Consider the following 19312-nt stretch of genomic DNA (forward strand, 5'->3'; position numbering starts at 1 on the left):
TATATCTACATATCAATTCAAATTCCTACATACAAGTATGCAGTTTTAAAGATAAAGCTCCTTCCATTACCAAATCACTAAATGGGCTGAGAGAGCGCGATACAGGCCTATATTGTACTCACTCTCTTACATAAAGACAAGCTGGACAAATATAACCAAAGAAGTCTAGTGTATTTTCTTGCCGACGTACACTCTTTCTATCCTAAACTCTCCCCCTAAAGTTTCCCTCTCTGTTTGGTTGTGTGGGGGTTTGGGCATCCCAGGAACAGACTCAGCATTTCCTTTCCTCCAGTCAGTTCCTATGTCCTTTCAGAGTCGCAGCCAAGCAGCAGCAGTGTTGTTCTAAAGTTGGAGCAACACTCAGGAATTTCTAACGGCAGCAAACAGACAGTCACAGGGAAGGAATCGCAAGATGCGTGATGGCTCAGCACTCTGCAAGGTGTCTGAAAAATCTAGTGTCATAATACTCTTTTTTAATACATTTTTACTTCACACACAGTAGCTGTCAGATGACTAAGTGGTGTAAGTACAATAGTCTTTATGAGAGTATGATGAAATGTTGATCCCTGATGGACTCCCTGTGAGTCCAGATTTTTAGACACACTACAATAAGGTTACCTTTCAGTGATTTCACAGTCATTTACTTTAAAAGCTGCCTCACCCGTCGCCTGATTTTTTTCTGGACATTTGTGGGCAGTATTATCACATTTTAAAGTTGATATGGTGAAAACATTATCATTCAACAGAGGCAGAGCAGATTAGCTTTCATTTGGACTCATGTTTTGGCCAACCAGATCTCAAAGAATTACATGAAATCAACACACAACCTCTTAACCCCAATTTACGCGGTTGATTTTAGCCCACCTGATGGGTCCAAAATTCACTCATCTAGTAGCTCTGGCCTCTACTAACTATTAAAAAAATATCTGGCTCTTTAGCTGCTACATGCTCGACTGTGTTCACCAGCTGTTCACAAGGACATCAGGGCTAGTCTTGGGAAGGCTCGTGGTTCTTTTTCAAGGCCTAAGCCTATCTGGAAGTCAAAGCAGCACAGCCTAAGAACAAAGATCTGACTCTACAGCGATATAAAACCTATGATGCTGTGTTGAACAGAATGCTGGAGAGTTACACATAACATGAAAAAGATGTCTTCCACAATGGATTCCTCAGAAAAATTCTTCTGGCCAGATCTCAAATAAACAGCTTCACAAGATAACTAAATGCATCAGTATGGTGCTGGAGATCAAACGCTGCTGAATCCGATGGCAAGGGTATGTCTTCAGAATGGCCGAATCCCAAAGGTTGCACTAGGATGGAATCAGGGAAAATGAAGCAAGGTCGCCCCAAAACAACTTACTTGCAAACTGCGACAGCTGAGCTAAAGCAGAAGCATCTAACGTGGGCGAGGCCCCAGCGAGGCTGAGCAGTTCGTCTTTTTAGAGCGTTTCCTCAGAAAACAGCTGTCTGTTTAATATATTAGCTATTGGTACTTCTGTTTTTGTTGTTACAAGTTTGCTTCTGCTTGTAACAAAGAGAGGAAGCTCACACAAACACATAACACGCTTAATGGTTTTATTGTACCAACTAAACATAAAGATAAACTTCAAGGCAAACTGAAAATCAGTATTATCAGGAGTGCCATGAGTGGATGGGTGAGTGTAAAATGTAGTGAGTGCAAAAGGAAAAACTACATAATAGATCAAAAATGAAGCGCTGGCGTGTCCCAGGAGTGGTGCATGGTGCTGTGGGAAGCAAAAGAGAGAGTGGGCAGAGTTGGCAGCCCTCTTAAATACATCTCAGCCAGGCTGAACAGTGAGCATCACATCTCCTGACGACCCTGGCCTTGGTTCCACCCAACACTGTAAAAATGAAAACTTTGCTAACATTGCTCATCTTAATTAGATTTTTGATTAAACTGAACAAAAAATACTTAATGGCATTGTAAACTTTGTTAAAATAGTTTCTTCAACTAACTTTATTACATTTCTTGTATAAAGTTAGTCTCAATGCAAAATTTATGGTGGCACAACTTTGAAATTGTAGTTGGAGCTGAGCCAACTCAAGTGTGCTAAGAATGGGGTTTCCTAAGCAGTCCTGCAGGGGTTTTCATCCACATGTCAGTGTTGGACAAACCAGGACAGTTCTTCTGTTTTCTTCAAGAGAACCTGAAGTCAAAAAGGTGAGTTTTGTTTAAATATGAATATAGTACTGAAAGTCTGGCTTTGCAGTAGTCACATGGTTTGCCCATAGTGATGGGCAAAGCGAGGCTTTGTGAAACATTGATACGTTTGAAGCAATTGTGCCGGAATTGTGTCGAGGCTTCGAAACACTTTGACACTCGTCTCCACAGTGACATCTACTGGTGACTTTTGATATCAACACATCTTGGTAGGGGTTTCATTGAAACAATGACTGACCCGTGTTTACAATTCTAAACAAACAAGTGCCTTCAGATTGTCAGAGACAGCAGATGGGGATTGCAATAAAAGTGTGTTTAAATAAAAAACATCTGTTTTTCTCAAAAGGGAATCACAATTGCTGTGCCAGAGGCACTTTTTTATATGTATGTATAGGATGGACTAAATATTTGGAACACTTCTCAGTGTAAATTATACCATGACTCAAAAAGACTCATTATAATCCTCACGAAGGAAGGATTTATTTCAGAGCTGTATAACACTGAATGAGTGTATACCTTTTTTTTTTACACAGTCTATGGTGCATATACCCGCACATGCCCACACACAGTGTTCAGTACATTTGTGCATTTTTACATTCACAACGTTAACCCTGTGTATTCCTCACAAAATGTATAACAACTAATTTGTTTATCTCCAAATGCTAAATTCTTACAGCTGTTGTCCTGTGAAGCTGCTCCGTGGTCAGTCTCACCGGGAAAGGTGTACTGAGGTTCCACCAACCACAACCCTCTCCCGTGTGCTAGATACAGTAGGTATGTTCACATGCAGAGTCGCTATGTTTATTTCCAATTTTCAGAGGCAAGGCTGTGAATTTTTTTTCCGGAAAAACACAGAACAGACAGCTAGCAGAGTAAGTTGATGTACACAAAAAGTATATTGAATTAAAAATTGTAAATGAGAAATAAACAAACTTTTTGTTGAATCCATGGAATATCTCCTCGCAGTCGGTGAGCCAGTAGCCAGTGAGTGCGAGAGAGACGGTAAATACAGTGCATGGGAACGTGCAACACACTAGAGAAGGTAAGGTGTGTGTTTGTTTTGCTGCAGAGTTTAAATTTCAAATCACAATTTAAGGAAATACAGTAAATACACAGCCTAAATAGAAGGCAGTGTGGTCGTGCCAGAGACGGGGACTTCAGTTTGAGACTTAAGACGCACACACATTGACTTCAGACTCGACTTGAGACTCGTCCTCAAAGGACTTCAGATTCGACTCGGACTCGAGGTGCAGGGCTCGTGAACAATGTTTATTTTTAGGAAACATCTGATGATCTTGCTCCTCTCCCTCCATTACGAAACACGTAGTATAGGCTGCGCGCGGCCACGCGGCTGATGTGCCATTCATCATCAACTTTGGCTTTAAAACTTCATACAAGAAGGCCCAAACAAGAAAGCGCTGAACGCAAAATAGGTTAGTAACCAGTGGTGAGTAAACACCACCAGCTCAGCATTGGCCATCTAACGTTAGCTTGCTTCTTGCTTCAGCTACGACCTACCGGAGGTTTAACATACTCCATCATCATTCGTTATGAAAAGATGAATGATTAACGTAATTATTTTTGTCCCGCTCACTGCCATCAGCGTTAATTATTAATGCTGGCTGCAAACAGGTTACAGGCTTATTGTTGGTAATGTTACAGTTTTATTTAGTTAACATTACACTGGTTTGAGAGTCTGTGGTGTGTTGACTTACAGGAGTTAAGCTGTCATTAATTGTAGATTTATTAGGCTACATTGGGCTCTCTGTAAGTGAAAAACAGGTTACTAGGTTTATTATTGATCATGTAATGTTACTGTTTTATTTAGTTAATGTTACACTGGGTTTGAGAGTCTACGGTTGGTGTTGACTTACAATAGTTAATAAAATGTAATTAATTGCATTGCACATTATGTGGTTGTGCTCTGTAAGTGAAAAACAGGTTACAGTTACAGAATTCCTTATAGCTACGCAGTTTTATAAGCAGCCTGGATTGAACGCAGCAGGTGATACAACATTCGTTATAACCACGAGAGACTTGAGACTTGACTTGGACTCTAGCTCAGAGACTTGTGAGAATCTCTGGGTCGTGCACTGTTGAAGTGTGTGAGAATATTTTGTTGTATAGATCCGTTAAAAGTAAATTAACTAAGTTGCCTTTTATTTCTCATTGTCCTTGCAGTTATCCTGTGTGTGTGGGTTCTGCGGTTTTCTCAGCTCAAGTCAACAAGATCTATTGAGCCGTAGACTATGACACGGAAGAGGAGCTCACTGTGTCGCATTAAAATCACACCTTTTTCTGTGAGTAATGCTAATTTGGAGAAACCTGGACTGAGGGCAGTTTTTTTCACTCACCTGGGACATCATTTAAAAAATCAACAGAGGAAAATGGAACCTTAGCCTTTGACACTTATATCATTGACCAGCCATCAAATGACTTTAATGAGGTAGAGGCAAAAAGTGGTTCAATTAACAATGGTGGGGAAGAGTATGTAGAAGCTGAGACTCTGGAACATAAAATTGCATCTCTTTTTGATGTTGATGAATGTTGAAATTGGTCGTCAGATGTACATGTACACTATTTTAAATGTCTGTTTTAAAAGTTTACACTGGGCTTGCATGATTCCATCTTGAATGATACAGTCATGTGTTTCTTTAATGTTTGTTGAAAATAAATAAACATGGAAATTGAAGTGGCTTTGTTTGTGGAAATTGGTGTTTTTTTCAAAACTTAGGAATTTGAGTTAGCCTCAACTCAAAAATCAAGTGCAGTAAGTTGCCTTGAAATTTTGAGTTTTTATACATATGAAAGATAAGTTATCTAAACAAAACATAATTAGTTGGCACAACTAAACTTCAAAACTTAGGAATTTGAGTTAGCCTCAAAACTCAAAAATTGAGTGCAGTAAGTTGCCTTGAAATTTTGAGTTTTCACAGCCTTTTTACAGTGTAGACAGCCTGGAACTCACAAACACCAAACCAGCACAACCCCGCCCCATTAAAAAAAAGATTCTTATGGAGCGGTCATTATATTCAAATCTTAAAGTTAGAATATACAATTTACCTTAAGTATAGGCAACATCACATGAAAATGGCTTCTCTGGATGTTACAATAACCTCATCTGCATAAGACCTGTTACCTGTTACCGACTCCCACTCAGCAACTTGGTACCTTTAGAAGCAATTTAAGAGACAGGAGAAAGAAACACTGGAAACAGATAAGAACAGGAACCATAACCACTTTAAAATGTATTATCTAGCCATAACATTTTCAGACCCTCTAATGTGCCGAACAGCAAGATGGGAAGGCTGTAAGAACAGACACCATCTCATCAAACGCTGGTTTGGATTCTGTAACGAATGTAGGAAGGTGAGAGGATTGTGGTCCGTGTACACAACTAGAGACCTACACCCATTACCTATGTACACTTCAAAGTGCTGTAGAGCCAAAATCAACACAAGTGCCTCCTCTACACTGAGTAGTTCAACCGGTAAGAATGCAACTTGCGCGAGAAATAACTAACTGGCCTCTCAATACCAGATGCATCTGTTTGCAGCAACACCCATATTGATGGTATCCACTTTGATCTGAAACGGTTCCTTTAGATTTGCAAGCACTGGAGCACAAGAAAGGAGAGCTTTAACATCATCAAAAGCTTTCTGACAACAATCTGACCAATGAAACTTGACCTTAGGACTTACCAGGTCAAGAAATCAGGTGCGCTCTTCCTTTGAACTGGGAGTTGGAAACTTCGCAATGGTCTCAACTTTTGCCATTACAGGCCGCACTTCACCCTGCCCCACCGCCTTACCCAGGTATGTTACTGTGGCCTCAGAAAACTCACACTTTGCCAAATTCACATTGAGGTTAGCCCAGGCCAGGTGATCAAACAGGGCCTGGATGCGCTGTAAATGTTCTGGCTATGTGTTGCTATAGACCACCACATCATGTAGATACATGGCACACCCTTGCAAACCAGAAACTACCTGGTTCATTAAACGTTGGAAGGTGGCAGGTGCATTTCTCAACCCAAATGGCATGACAGAGGTAAGAGTACAACCCTGTAGGTGTAATAAAGGATGCAATTACCTGAGCCTGTGGAGTCAGTGGGACTTGCCAGTAACCTTTAAGGAGATCAAATTTACTCACAAATTGTGGCTTGGTTATGACATTCACTTTACGGAAGACGGTCTAAAAGTCCCATCTGGCTTACTGACTAACAGACATCGTGAGGCCCAGCTAGAATGTGAGGGTACTGCAATGCCATTCTCTAGCATGTATTTAACCTCTGACTTGAACTGCTCACGTTTCTCAAGAGAAGTTCTGTAGAAGAGCTGTTTTATATGTGTAGCATCTCCCACTTCAATGTCATGTTCTATAATACAGGTGCTGGTCATATAATTAGAATATCATCAAAAAGTTGATTTATTTCAGTAATTCCATTCAAAAAGTGAAACTTGTATAATGTACACATTCATTCCACACAGACTGATATATTTCAAGTGTTCATTCCTTTTAATTTTGATAATTATAACTGACAACTAATGAAAACCCCAAAATCAGTATCTCAGAAAATTAGAATATTGTGAAAAGGTTCAATATTGAAGACACCTGGTGCCACACTCTAATCAGCTAATTAACTCAAAACACCTGCAAAGGCCTTTAAATGGTCTCTCAGTCTAGTTCTGTAGGCTACACAATCATGGGGAAGACTGCTGACTTGACAGCTGTCTAAAAGACGACCATTGACACCTTGCACAAGGAGGGCAAGACACAAAAGGTCATTGCTAAAGAGGCTGGCTGTTCACAGAGCTCTGTGTCCAAGCACATTAATAGAGAGGCCAAGGGAAGGAAAAGATGTGGTAGAAAAAAGTGTATAAGCAATAGGGGTAACCGCACCCTGGAGAGGATTGTGAAACAAAACCCATTCAAAAATGTGGGGGAGATTCACAAAGAGTGGACTGCAGCTGGAGTCAGTGCTTCAAGAACCACCACGCACAGACGTATGCAAGACATGGGTTTCAGCTGTCACATTCCTTGTATCAAGCCACTCTCGAACAAGACACAGCGTCAGAAGCGTCTCGCCTGGGCTAAAGACAAAAAGGACTGGACTGCTGCTGAGTGGTCCAAAGTTATGTTCTCTGATGAAAGTAAATTTTGCATTTCCTTTGGAAATCAAGGTCCCAGAGTCTGGAGGAAGAGAGGAGAGGCACAGAATCCACGTTGCTTGAAGTCCAGTGTAAAGTTTCCACAGTCAGTGATGGTTTGGGGTGCCATGTCATCTGCTGGTGTTGGTCCACTGTGTTTTCTGAGGTCCAAGGTCAACGCAGCCGTCTACCAGGAAGTTTTAGAGCACTTCATGCTTCCTGCTGCTGACCAACTTTATGGAGATGCAGATTTCATTTTCCAACAGGACTTGGCACCTGCACACAGTGCCAAAGCTACCAGTACCTGGTTTAAGGACCATGGTATCCCTGTTCTTAATTGGCCAGCAAACTCGCCTGACCTTAACCCTATAGAAAATCTATGGGGTATTGTGAAGAGGAAGATGCGATACGCCAGACCCAACAATGCAGAAGAGCTGAAGGCCACTATCAGAGCAACCTGGGCTCTCATAACACCTGAGCAGTGCCACAGACTGATGGACTCCATGCCACGCCGCATTGCTGCAGTAATTCAGGCAAAAGGAGCCCCAACTAAGTATTGAGTTCTGTACATGCTCATACTTTTCATGTTCATTCTTTTCAGTTGGCCAACATTTCTAAAAATCCTTTTTTGTATTGGTCTTAAGTAATATTCTAATTTTCAGAGATTCTGAATTTGGGATTTTCATTAGCTGTCAGTTTTAATCATCACAATTAAATGAAATAAACATTTGAAATATATCAGTCTGTGTGTAATGAATGAATATAATATCCAAGTTTCACTTTTTGAATGGAATTACTGAAATAAATGAACTTTTTGATGATATTCTAATTATATGACCAGCACCTGTATGTGTTGGTGAAGGAACATCTGAAAAAAGGTTAGAATATGACCTGATCAGAGAGCTCAACTCATCTAATTCAGATGGTGACAAATGTCCCAACAATAACTCAAGTTTACGCAGAGACAGAGACAATTTGTCAACTGACCTTGCGTCATACAGTCAGTGACCTCAAGTTCATCAAGCTTGGCTTCTGGGAGATTAGAACTGGCCGCCCCAAGAGGAACTGCCACAGCGACCGGTTTCACCCCAGCTTCAGTTCCTGAAGCAGCACAAGAAAATGAACAAGTTTACATGACACATTTGGGTTGCCTTCCTCCTATCTGGGGTAGATAATACATAGTTCTGATCTAACACTTTCCGTAGCACAGAATAGGGCCCCACAAATTTAGCCTGAAAAGGGGATGAAACCAGAGGCAACAGGGCTAGGACTTGATCACCGGGGCAAAAAATGCGTGTTTCTGTTCATCTGTCATATAACAGTTTCATTTTCTTCTGAGAAGACTCCAGTTTTGTTCTGGCACATTCTACATGCTTCAAAGTGCCATTTACCAGAACCATTTACATAACCCAACAGGGGTTTAGGGGGATCAGGTAGTTCCCAATTCTCCTGTAGTAGTGCCAGCGGGCCTTGGACATTGTGTCCAAAAACCAAATCATTTGGACTGAAACCAGTGGTGGATTGGATAACTTGGCAGCCAACAACAACCAAGGTTAACCTTCTTGCCAGTCTCGGTCCAACTCAGTGAAGTAGGATCGTAACAAAGATTTCAGAGTTTGATGAAACCTCTCAAGAGCCCCCTGGGTCTGTAGATAAGCACCAGAGGTTGCATGTTTCACATGGAATTGTTTCAAAATCTCACCAAACATCTGTGAAGTGAAATTTGTGCACTGGTCAGTCTGAATAACTTTAGGAATACCAAAGATATAATAATAAACTGACTTAAAGCCTTAACCATAGATTTAGCTGTAATGTTTACCAAAGGATATGCGGCAGGATACTGTGTGGACTGACACATCACTGTCAACAGATACAAACTTCCACCCTTTGGCAACGGGCCGACACAGTTGATCAACAAATGCTCAAAAGGTTGCAGGAATAGGAGACAAAGGCACTGGTTTAATAGTTTGGTTAGGCTTACCTGTTAACTGACAAGTATGACATGTCTTATGCAGAAATATCCTTTTTCAAACGGGGCCAGTAAAAATACCGCAGTACTCTGTTGTAAGTCTTTTGCACCCCTAAGTGACCTGCAATGTCATCATGTGCTGTCTGCAGCACACCTTCTCTCAGCTTGTGTGGTATCACAATTTGAAATATTGCCTCTCCAACAAAGCTTTCACCTTGTGGCAACCATTTTCTTACCAACACCCCCTCTTGTAGGAAATACCCATGTGCTGCACTGGTCATTTCACTGGTAACTTCTGAACTCAGGTCAAGCTGAGTCTGCATTTCTGGTTTCTCTAGACTTGAATCTGAAACAACTGCATCAGCAGCTGGGTGTGGATTGGTATGGAGTTTGACAGCAGCGATAACCTCATCTCTATGAGTCCGCTGTGCAGGACCAGCAAGAGCGACAGGCTTAGATCTCCAGCTACTTGGTGTCTTGTTTTTTGCTTTAAATACTGGACAGTCAATTTTCCAGTGACCTTTACCATGACAAAAATTACAAGTTTGATTTAGATCTCCTTTACCCCTTCTGTCATGCGAGGACCTTACCACTGGATTCTCCATTTCTCCACCCACTCTAGCTTGGCGGCCCCTAAACGAGTTATCCCTCAACCCCACTCACTCTTTCCTCCTGTATGAATCTTATGGGTTAAAGAGTAGTCATCAGCCAATACTGCAGCGTCAGCCACCTTTTTAATGTGATGTTCAATGAGGTATGTGGTAACACTTTGAACTGTCCTAAAAGAATTTGTTCCATAAAGTCATCCCTATTCTCTACCTCAGAAGATGCTGTGCTGTGCTCCAAAATTAACAGGCAGAAATCTCAGCACAAATCCTCACATGTTAACTTCTGCAGCTCCAATAAAATGCAGCTCACAGCCCTAAACAGAGCCAGATTGTGCTTCAGGTTTTAGATGTTTACAATGCAAAACTCTACCAGCAAGTCTGCTGGCTGCGTCTCACCGCGCGGGGGTGGTGCATTAGCTGGGTGGAGATAATTCTCATCGCTAGTCAACGTTATCAGAATAAAGATTTGTTTTTCACTGTGTGAGAAGTTTGATATGTGGCGCTCTACGTGTGAGTGTTAGCTTACACAGCGCGATAGAGAGGTCAGCAAGCCCTTTGTGACTGAGATGATAGATGGACCTGTACCGTAGCTGGTGATAGTGACTGTAGTAACAGCGTGAGGAGATGTGCTCTGCTGTAGTCAGTGCTTGGTCGGTTCAGTTTCTCATTTGCTAAGTGATAATAATAAATTAACACACACACACAATCCCTTTCGTCCTCGAGGCATCCCAGAGAATATTGTGTATGTCTTCGTACCAAACACATTTTCCCCAGGATGCCATAGGTCTCGAGCCCTGCTATTTCCTAACGTTATATCTTATTTGTTGTTTAGTTGTTGGTGTTCATCGTTTTGTTACTCATTTTGTTTCTAAAATGGTCAGATTATTCATTATAGGCCTATATGTTTCCTTTTGTGTTCAGTTTATTAGGCCAGTATGTTCAGTTATATTCAGTTAATGATCAGTTTTCAAGACCTGAGTTTAGTTCTCTTTTATGGACCCAGAACGTATTTTGTAAATTGATTCTTGTTTTTTGCTAAACATTACCCTCATGAAAATCCACCTGGCACTCCTCATGGCTGCCGGTTTAGCCCATTGCAACATCTTGTATCTAGAAAAAGGCTGGAGATAATGTGGAACAAAATCGAGTGTGAACTTAATAATAACTCATAATTAATAACTAACTTGACCTGGATTACAAATGATCTTTAAAACTTTTTGGATTAACCACTTATAATGCTATTAGTTACAACATGTGCCTGATTAGAAAGTAGCAGAGGTATGGATTCGAGTGACATGACTTGGACTCGAGTCAGACTCGAGTTGCAAATATGAAGACTTTAGACTCGACTTGACAAAATCAAAAAAGACTTGCAACTCTACTTTGACTTAAACACCAATGACTCGTGACTTCACTTGGACTTGAGCCTTTTGACTTGAACTGACTTCATAAGTGTCATTTACCCTGGGGACGCTGGGGACATGCCCCCTCCACATTTTGAAATGGCTGATTTTGTCCCCACCACTTTGTTCTGTAAAACAGCTTGCACCAAGAAATGTTAACTAACAAATGAAAATGCTTTGAGAAAGGTTTATTTGCACAATAAGAAAACATGCAATCCAATTTAAATATAGAAGAAACAAACGTGCATTGTCCAAAAAAGTAAGTATAAAAAAACAAGCAGCTGCATTATACAGTATTCTGTTATATTTTTATATTTATGAATTGTCCACTGCTACCTGAATTTTTTGTTTCCCTTTATATAAATGAAGACATTTCCACTTTAAATTGCTGCAGAATATGTCTCCAGAATGGAGGAAATTCAGTGTTTAATGCTCCAGTTTTCTGTGGGAGGACCCCCAGACCCCCCACTTATATATTTCAGCATTTCATATTTCTTCAAAATAGTGTTAAAAATCTTTTTGTCTTGTTCCCATGCATCGTCATGTCTCGTTACCCAAAATGTATCATAACGCCCCTAATCTGAGCCATTATGTCCCCACCACTTTTCAACACAATTTGATGCCCTTGACTGACTTGAACCCTCCCCATATAAATGATAAATTATTATAATAAAAAACAATATGTGCAGCTCATGATCAACACTTTCTTTAAAGTTCAGGAAATTATATGACATTTGTAGTGTGAAACTAGCCTCTGCCTTGTTTCTGTACAGTTTAAGGCTTTATTCAATAACTTTTTTCATTTTTAACTTTTGTTAAACATATGAAATGGTATTAAATCTGGTCACGAGCGCATTCTGACTTGTTTAGGACTCGAAACTTGACTCGGGACTTGAGTGCTAAGACTTGAGACTTGCTTGTAACTTGTAACTTGTAAAACAATGACTTGTTCCCACCTCTGGAAAGAAGTACCATAATATTGATCGAACAGTTGTCCGTTTCCTGCTGTATACTTTAGAGGGCGCTACTCATGGAAATTGATCTTAACTCTGCCGAATTTTGCAGGTACTGCAACTCTGTTGTGCTGATCTGTCAAGTAAATTAATATCAAAAGGGACACTTCCATTTACTGTTTCCGAAATAAAAGTCTAATTGACGACGCTATGTCCAGGCAATTGTTTGACGTGATGATGCTTTTGTTTTGAAGACAATACCCTGTTACATCCGGCTTTTCTCGCGCTAACTCTGGGAAACCTTACTACCGTCTTTCAGCATCATCCAAACATTAGCTTGCTGAGTAAGTTAGCTTTTAGCTACCCAAACTCCCCATAAAATAGAGCCGTTTGCCAGGCTAATCTATGAGTCGCAAAAGAAACCACAGTTTCGCTGAAACGAGCCTGTCTCCTGAACTCCACGGCGCCTTCATGGAGCACCCCGGGTCAGCGAGCCGAGCCGACGGCGATTTCCTGGAGCTGGAGCCCGACGAGGAGCTGCTGTGCTCGGTCAGCGACATCACCGAGCACCTTGGCAGAAATATCACCGTGGTGCTGGAGACAGCGCTGTCTGAGATCCGCAAAATGGTCAGCATCAGGATACGAGTCCTGAAGATGGAGCTACGCGAGAAAACCGAAGAAATTGAAGTGCTAAAGTCGAGACTGGATCCAGTCGGTAGGGACCCGTCTTACCCCGGCGTTTCGACCATGGAGCCGTCTGCAGATGCTGGCTTCAAGAAACCTGACTTCAGCTGTGGCAACAAACACAACAGTGTGGACCCCAGGAGAGCCAAAGCTGTCATGCCTGGCGTGAAGAAGGAGAATATAGATGCAATTTGCGACTATCTGATGAAAGACAAGAACTCGAGGGGCTGTGCTGAAATGGACGCAGACCAGAGCAGCCAAGTCAGCGGCGACCGGGAGGTTCGTCAAGAGCCGGACCCGCACTCCCTCAACCTGTGGCCAGACAGCGGGCTGGCTGGCTCCGGGCCTGGCCACGGAGACTCCGAGTCCACCACAGATGACATCTTCAGTATGCTCCCCTCTGGCAGCAAACGGATGTATGAGTACGAATGGATAGCACCAATGGAGTATTCGTCAGACCTGAAAGGTAAAGATACTGTGTGTGTGTGTGTCTGTGTGTGTGTATGTACACACAACTGAGGCCACTTCTGAAGACACTCATTGTATATAATCTGTGAAAGACCACCGCAGCCACCAAGTAAGAATAATACTTACTTTTGTCATTTAAAATATAAGTTTTGATTAGGTAAAAAGAATTGGCACAGTGGTGGTGCCAAGGAGGTTCTGGGTTTGAACCTGCCAGCCAGTTGGGTCCACTCTGTGTGGAGTATGCATGTTCTCCCACAGCCCAAAGACATGCAGGTTAGGGTGGCTGGAGACTAAATTGCCAGTAGTTGAGAACAGTTGTCTTTCAATGCGTTGACCCTGTGAGTGACTGCCGACCTGTCCAGGTGTACCCTACCTCTCACCCAGCTGTCAGCTGGGATCGGCCCCAGACCTCCAAAACCCTCTAAGGACAAGCAGGTGGATGGATTAAGTCAAAATGATGTGATAATCAGTCAAATTTTGTGTACATGTGAAAACAGAATAGATCAAGCTGTTAAGGCGGGACTGGATACAGTCTAGGGATGGCAGGGAGTTTACCACGTGTTAACAATAACTGTCATTAAAAACAAATCAGAAACATGAATTACAGTGTAGGGTAAGAGACTGTCTTGCACAAAAGCTACCAAAAAGGAACGTTAGATTCTCTTGCACCTGGCCGGGGTTAGGCTCCGTGCTAAAGAGACCACGTAGAAGCTTGAAAACTACAAAGACAAAACACGTGAGGCTAAACTTCACCAGCTGCCGTAGAGCAAGCCTTTCTTTTTATCACTGGCAACTTTTCATCAGTTTTGTCTTGTGCTAGGAGAAACATCCTCCATAAGATGCCAGTCAAAAATCACGCAGTACTGCTTTCTCCGGGACTGAGGTTTTTTGTGATCCTGTTTCTCCTAGTCATGAAGGAGCCTGAGTGTGAGAACACCCCAACCGGTGAGACAGAGGATGATGATGATGAAGATGAGGCGCCGAGAAGGGAGGGCAGTGGACTGGAGCAGGACCAGACCCCGCTCTCACACATCCAGGCCTCTGAGTTCTCCATGGAGCCCCAGAGCTCTCCAGGGGAGGGAGGGAGTCCCCTGGAGGGCAGCACAGACAGGTCTGCGGCAGGTGGGTAAGGAATGATGGGCAGAATTACAAAAACAAGACCAGAAGGTCTGATGGGTTTGATCCAATTATCTCTTTCTCATTAACTAAGGGTGCTGAATATACACAGGTACATCTTTAAAAAATAGAATATCATTCAGTTCATTTTTTTCCATTAGTTAGTTCAAAAAGTGAAACTTTCATATATTCTAGGTTCATTACACATAAAGTGAAATTTTATTTTAGTTTAGCACTTTTACACTACATCACATTCACCATTCACACACATTCATGCACTGGCAGAACAGGGGCAAGGAGGCTCCCCCCCTACCTAATACTAACACTGTCTATATAAATAGTGGCTCAGGAGCTGGAGCGGGTTGCCTCTACCTCCAGAAGGTTGGTGGTTCAATCCCCGGCTACCCCAGGAGCCTCAGCCTCATGCTTCTGATGTGACACTATTTATATATACAGTGTTAGTAGTAGGTAGGGCTGGGTGAAAATGTCGTCACAATAAAAAATTTCATGTCATTCGATATTGATCATTTTTGTGATGAATGTCAAATCATTAATTCTTTATTTATTTAAGTGTAAAGGCTGTTTTTCGCTCCTGATTGAAAGTTGAAGAAACCAGATTGTTTAATGAATATTAATATTTATAATATAAATATTAAAACTATTCTTTATGGTCAGAACAAACGCTTGATGCCGTGTGGATCAAATCTGAGGTAGAACATTCAAAGTAAAATCTTTTTTGATCAAATATACATGAGCAAAATTAAGTAAAATCCTTTTTTAGTCCATTCAGTTATACATATGTTTAAAATTAAGCTAACAACTGTTACAGTTTAACACAGTGAAGAACTCGTCTCCAGTACACCATGCTTTATTTTCCGTCTGTATTCATCAGCAGTTGCTGTTACATTTTATAAAAACAATTTCTGACGAAATTATATTATTATATTTGTGAATCTATTGTATACCAAATCAGTCAATTTATAAATATAGCTCGATCTACTGTACGTAAAGAAACCAGAAGTCTGATGAAGGCGAGGTAGCTGACAGTGTTGAATAAAGCATGGTGGACTGGAGAACAGCTGTGTGATGTGTTCCGGTGTTGGATGTGGATTACAGCCCTCACTGCTCTGCATCTCACTGACTGTGATATTTGTTTGTGGTTTCAGGCCAGCAGTTCCCCAGCCACACCTATATCTGCTCTCTGTGTGGAACCTTCTGCCCCGACTCTGTGTTCCTTGAGGAACATGTCAAAATGATACACTCGGACTCTGCTGATGCCCAGGCTCTCCGGGCCCTGCAGTCCACCTGCTCAGCCGCACCTGCCACGGGAGACGGCAGCAGTAACTCCAGGAGAGGCGGAGGGGGGCAGAACGAGGGCGGCACAGCAGTAGGAGATGGTGCCGCCATTGGTCGGGGAGGGGGGCCTGTGAAAAAGGAGATTAAAATTGAGGGGGGGTACGAGTGCGGGGTCTGTGGCCGCCATTTTAACTACCTTGGCAACCTGCGGCAGCACCAGCGTATTCACACTGGAGAAAAGCCCTTCATGTGTCCGGAGTGTGGGGAGAGGTTCCGCCATGCAGCCCGTTTAAAAAGCCACCGGCTAGTGCACAGCGGAGCCCAGAGCCCCTTCCCCTGCCCACAGTGCGGGAAAGGTTTCTCTGTGCTCTCCGGACTTAAGAGACACCAACGGGTGCACACTGGCGAGAGCCCATACGCCTGTCCACAGTGCGGCCGGCGCTTTAAGGAGCTGGGGAACCTGTACACCCACCAGAGGATCCACAGCGGGGCCACGCCCTACTGCTGCCAGCAGTGTGGACGCAGCTTCCGCCATCTTGGAACTTACAAGAGCCACCGCTGCACCCCAGCACAGTAACCAACCCAGCTGCTATTCCAAGAAGTGTGAAATGTGTCGGAGGCAGGACTTGGTGCTGACTCTGAGTGCGGCTCTCCACTGGCACCGGGGGAGGTGCTGGTCATGTGGAGAGCAGGGCTGGTATTCTTTCGTTCGCGTTCTGTCACATTCATGATATTTCACCCCTGCGTCAGGACAAGCTTTATCATAGAGCTCGACATCTTAAACAGCAGTTTGACAAAACAATGTCAACTCAGAGCGTTCATCTTCATCACATAGGCTCCTTATCAGCAGACGGAGTTTGCCGAGTTGTCGTGGTACTGTAGCTGTTCAAACTTCAAAGGACTTTGCGTCCATGTTGACTTAAAAGTTGGATGGGTATTTTTGACTACAGAAACAGACAACTCCACGACATCAGAGCAAAGTCCATCTGCTGATGGAGACTGCAGGGTGTGGTTGAGAGCTGCAGAACAAGCTAGTTACTTTAAGGTGAGAATGTTTTGTTAAGAGCAGTATCAGAGGCCATCAGACAGCACATAGTAAGAGGTGATTGTGTTTTACGTGAAATTAAACTTGTCGTGGGGGGGAGGTGAGACAGGCCTGGAATCATCAGTGCAGATGCTCAGAAATGGAATACTCCAGTGGTTTAGCGTTTTTTGCCAATTTACTATCATTTGCATATACTTTAAAAGATAACTCCTGTTGATCACAACTTGAGTTTGTAGTTTTGCCAGTCCATTTCTATCAGTAATAAGAACATTGTACTCAGTGTACTCAAGTCCAGTGAGCAAGAAACAAGCAGTCAGATGATCAGGCAAGTTGGAAATAAACCCTCTGATCAGTGAAACTTATTTGCAACAGTGCAGTTATTACCCAAACTGTCTGTTGTAAACATCCATCACAGTTTGCAGACCCACTTCCTGCTTCAACTTTGACCTGTTGTGCTTATTGTAGTTTTGGGATCTGTTGCTCAGACTTCCTGGATTGTATTTCATACCACCCCAACATGCATTTCTCACTGGTTCCTGAAGCAGCTAGGGTTGCAGTGGTATACCGGTTTCACAGTTTGCTACAGTATGAAAATTGATGGTTATCCCACATGTACATATACATGTGCTCATCTACGGTAAGGAATTCTATTGTATTAGTGTTATTTAAAAAAATGCAGGCGGAGAATCTCACCAGCGCATGTTCTTACCTCCTCAACTCGCCTGTCAGACTCATCAACTTGCGCCATACAGTCACATCCCTCCTGTGGAGAAAATGTCAGAGACAGGAGCAAGGCTGATATCACCAATTTCCCATCCCCTGAAAAAATAACTTTGAATATCCCAAATACCAAATACTTGTCATTGAGGACGGATATCTAGTTTTTAAAAAAATGTGGACTTGTGGCCAAAGACAACGTTATGTCTGTCCTTTTAGTAACGTCCAACTTACAAACGCCACATCTTACCCCGATCTGACCCCTTAAAGAAAGCAGGCAAACATCCCCGGCTCGCGGGGCCTGACATAAGTGAGTGTGAGTTAGAAGTACAGACAGGAGCAGTCTGGCTGCGAGGTTGCACACCAGTGTAAGTTAATTGTTAATAATCACAGGACGTTCTTTATGCTCGCAGCTCCATTTTTTTCATGTCGTAGTTCATTTAACATGCTATAGTGCTGACATGTAAACGAACTAACTTTAGTTAAATCACAAAAACCCTTCTCTTTTCATTCCTTTGGGAGTCATGGCAATTGTGTAACATATACTGTGATGTTTTATGAGGCGGACTGGGGAAAGATCATACCATTTCAACCCTAGAAACATCACACCCCCAGCCACGCAGCCTGCTGCATGGAACAGAAGTGTTTGAGAGTCAGATTTTCTATATGGGTAGACGCTCCTTTTTCAATGGAGCTAATTTTACCAGCCATTAAGCACAGGGGTGGATATTTGTCATTTAGTATCACCTTAATGGGCAGCACACGTCGGATTGACACATCCGGGCTTAGCTTGAAGAAACATATATGGTTAAAAAAGACATGGTTCTAGCACAATAGGAACTCCCATAGAGATAATGAAGTGAGAGTTACATTCATGTCGGTACGCTGGACATTAGATAGAGACTTTGGTGAAATGTAACATTGAAAATGTTGATTACATCAGGGGGATCCATTCATTTGCACCTAAACCTGCTCAGCCTCCAGGACACTCTGCCGTACCCTCACTGTACCTGATCAGTTGGACACCACCACCCACATGTGGACTGACTGTGTAGCTACAACAAGAAAGCTCTGGGTCACACTGCTGACTGTCTTTTATCATGCCACTGCTTGGTGCTATGTGTAGAGCAGAAAGTTTATCATATAATTTCTAACCAGTGTAATCTCATGTTACAGACTATATATTGGTTATTTTATATGTTTGCCTGTATGATGATTAAAAAGTGTTTAAAAAAAACTTGAACTAAAATAACATCCCAAGCTTGTCAGATTAGTTTCCAACGAGCTTCTGTGTCTTAGCACTGTGTGGAAGACTAAAAGCAAGAAAACAACGCATCTAAACCTGTGGAAGTGAAATGCGACCCACAGACAATCTGCTTTCTAATAAAAAGAGTTGTCTTATGTCATGAGTGTCTTTTTAACATATAACAGCAGTGGAATATAACAAAGATCATGTGTAAGGACACAGAAAGAATAGTATGATTGAATTAAATTGTATTACTGTGCTTTCAGACCAAAAGCAAAGCGAGCGTTCGGGGCGGTGAGTTTACATACAAAGTCAATGGAAAGACGTGTAGAGCTGCGATTTCCTGTCGGGCGGCGCAAAGTGACGCAAAGGGGGCGGTGCTGTCGACGTGAGTTGAAAATTTCCAACTCGAGCGAATTTTCGTGTGTTGTTATCGGCCTTCTCGCATTGTATGTGTGAACATATGCGAATGTAGTCACGC

General features: G+C 42.4%; 1 protein-coding gene and 1 long non-coding RNA gene across 2 annotated transcripts; both read left to right on the forward strand.

Moving 5' to 3' along the window:
• The first annotated feature begins 2064 nt into the window (after positions 1-2064).
• LOC119911319 lies at positions 2065-4876 on the forward strand. The gene is made up of 4 exons (XR_005445842.1): positions 2065-2179; positions 2856-2953; positions 3146-3221; positions 4361-4876. It is a non-coding gene; the product is annotated as an uncharacterized LOC119911319 (long non-coding RNA).
• A 7659-nt stretch (positions 4877-12535) lies between these two features.
• On the forward strand, positions 12536-18988 carry znf16l (zinc finger protein 16 like). Its single transcript, XM_038732133.1, has 3 exons — positions 12536-13409; positions 14321-14533; positions 15694-18988. The coding sequence occupies exons 1-3, from the start codon at positions 12665-12667 to the stop codon at positions 16398-16400; spliced, it is 1665 nt and encodes a 554-aa protein (XP_038588061.1). The 5' UTR covers positions 12536-12664; the 3' UTR covers positions 16401-18988.
• Positions 18989-19312: the final 324 nt, after the last annotated feature.

The sequence above is a fragment of the Micropterus salmoides genome, unplaced genomic scaffold, assembly GCF_014851395.1.
Source record: "Micropterus salmoides isolate LMB-PRFRI ecotype aquatic unplaced genomic scaffold, ASM1485139v1 Ms_hic_scaffold_2, whole genome shotgun sequence".
NCBI classification, from domain to species: Eukaryota; Metazoa; Chordata; class Actinopteri; order Centrarchiformes; family Centrarchidae; genus Micropterus; species Micropterus salmoides.

Coding starts and splice junctions, on each gene's coding strand:
- znf16l (XM_038732133.1), top strand. CDS start 12,665: ATGAGTCGCAAAAGAAACCACAGTTTCGCTGAAACGAGCCTGTCTCCT. Junction 13,410..14,320: donor GTATTCGTCAGACCTGAAAG/GTAAAGATACTG, acceptor TGTTTCTCCTAG/TCATGAAGGAGCCTGAGTGT. Junction 14,534..15,693: donor CACAGACAGGTCTGCGGCAG/GTGGGTAAGGAA, acceptor TTGTGGTTTCAG/GCCAGCAGTTCCCCAGCCAC.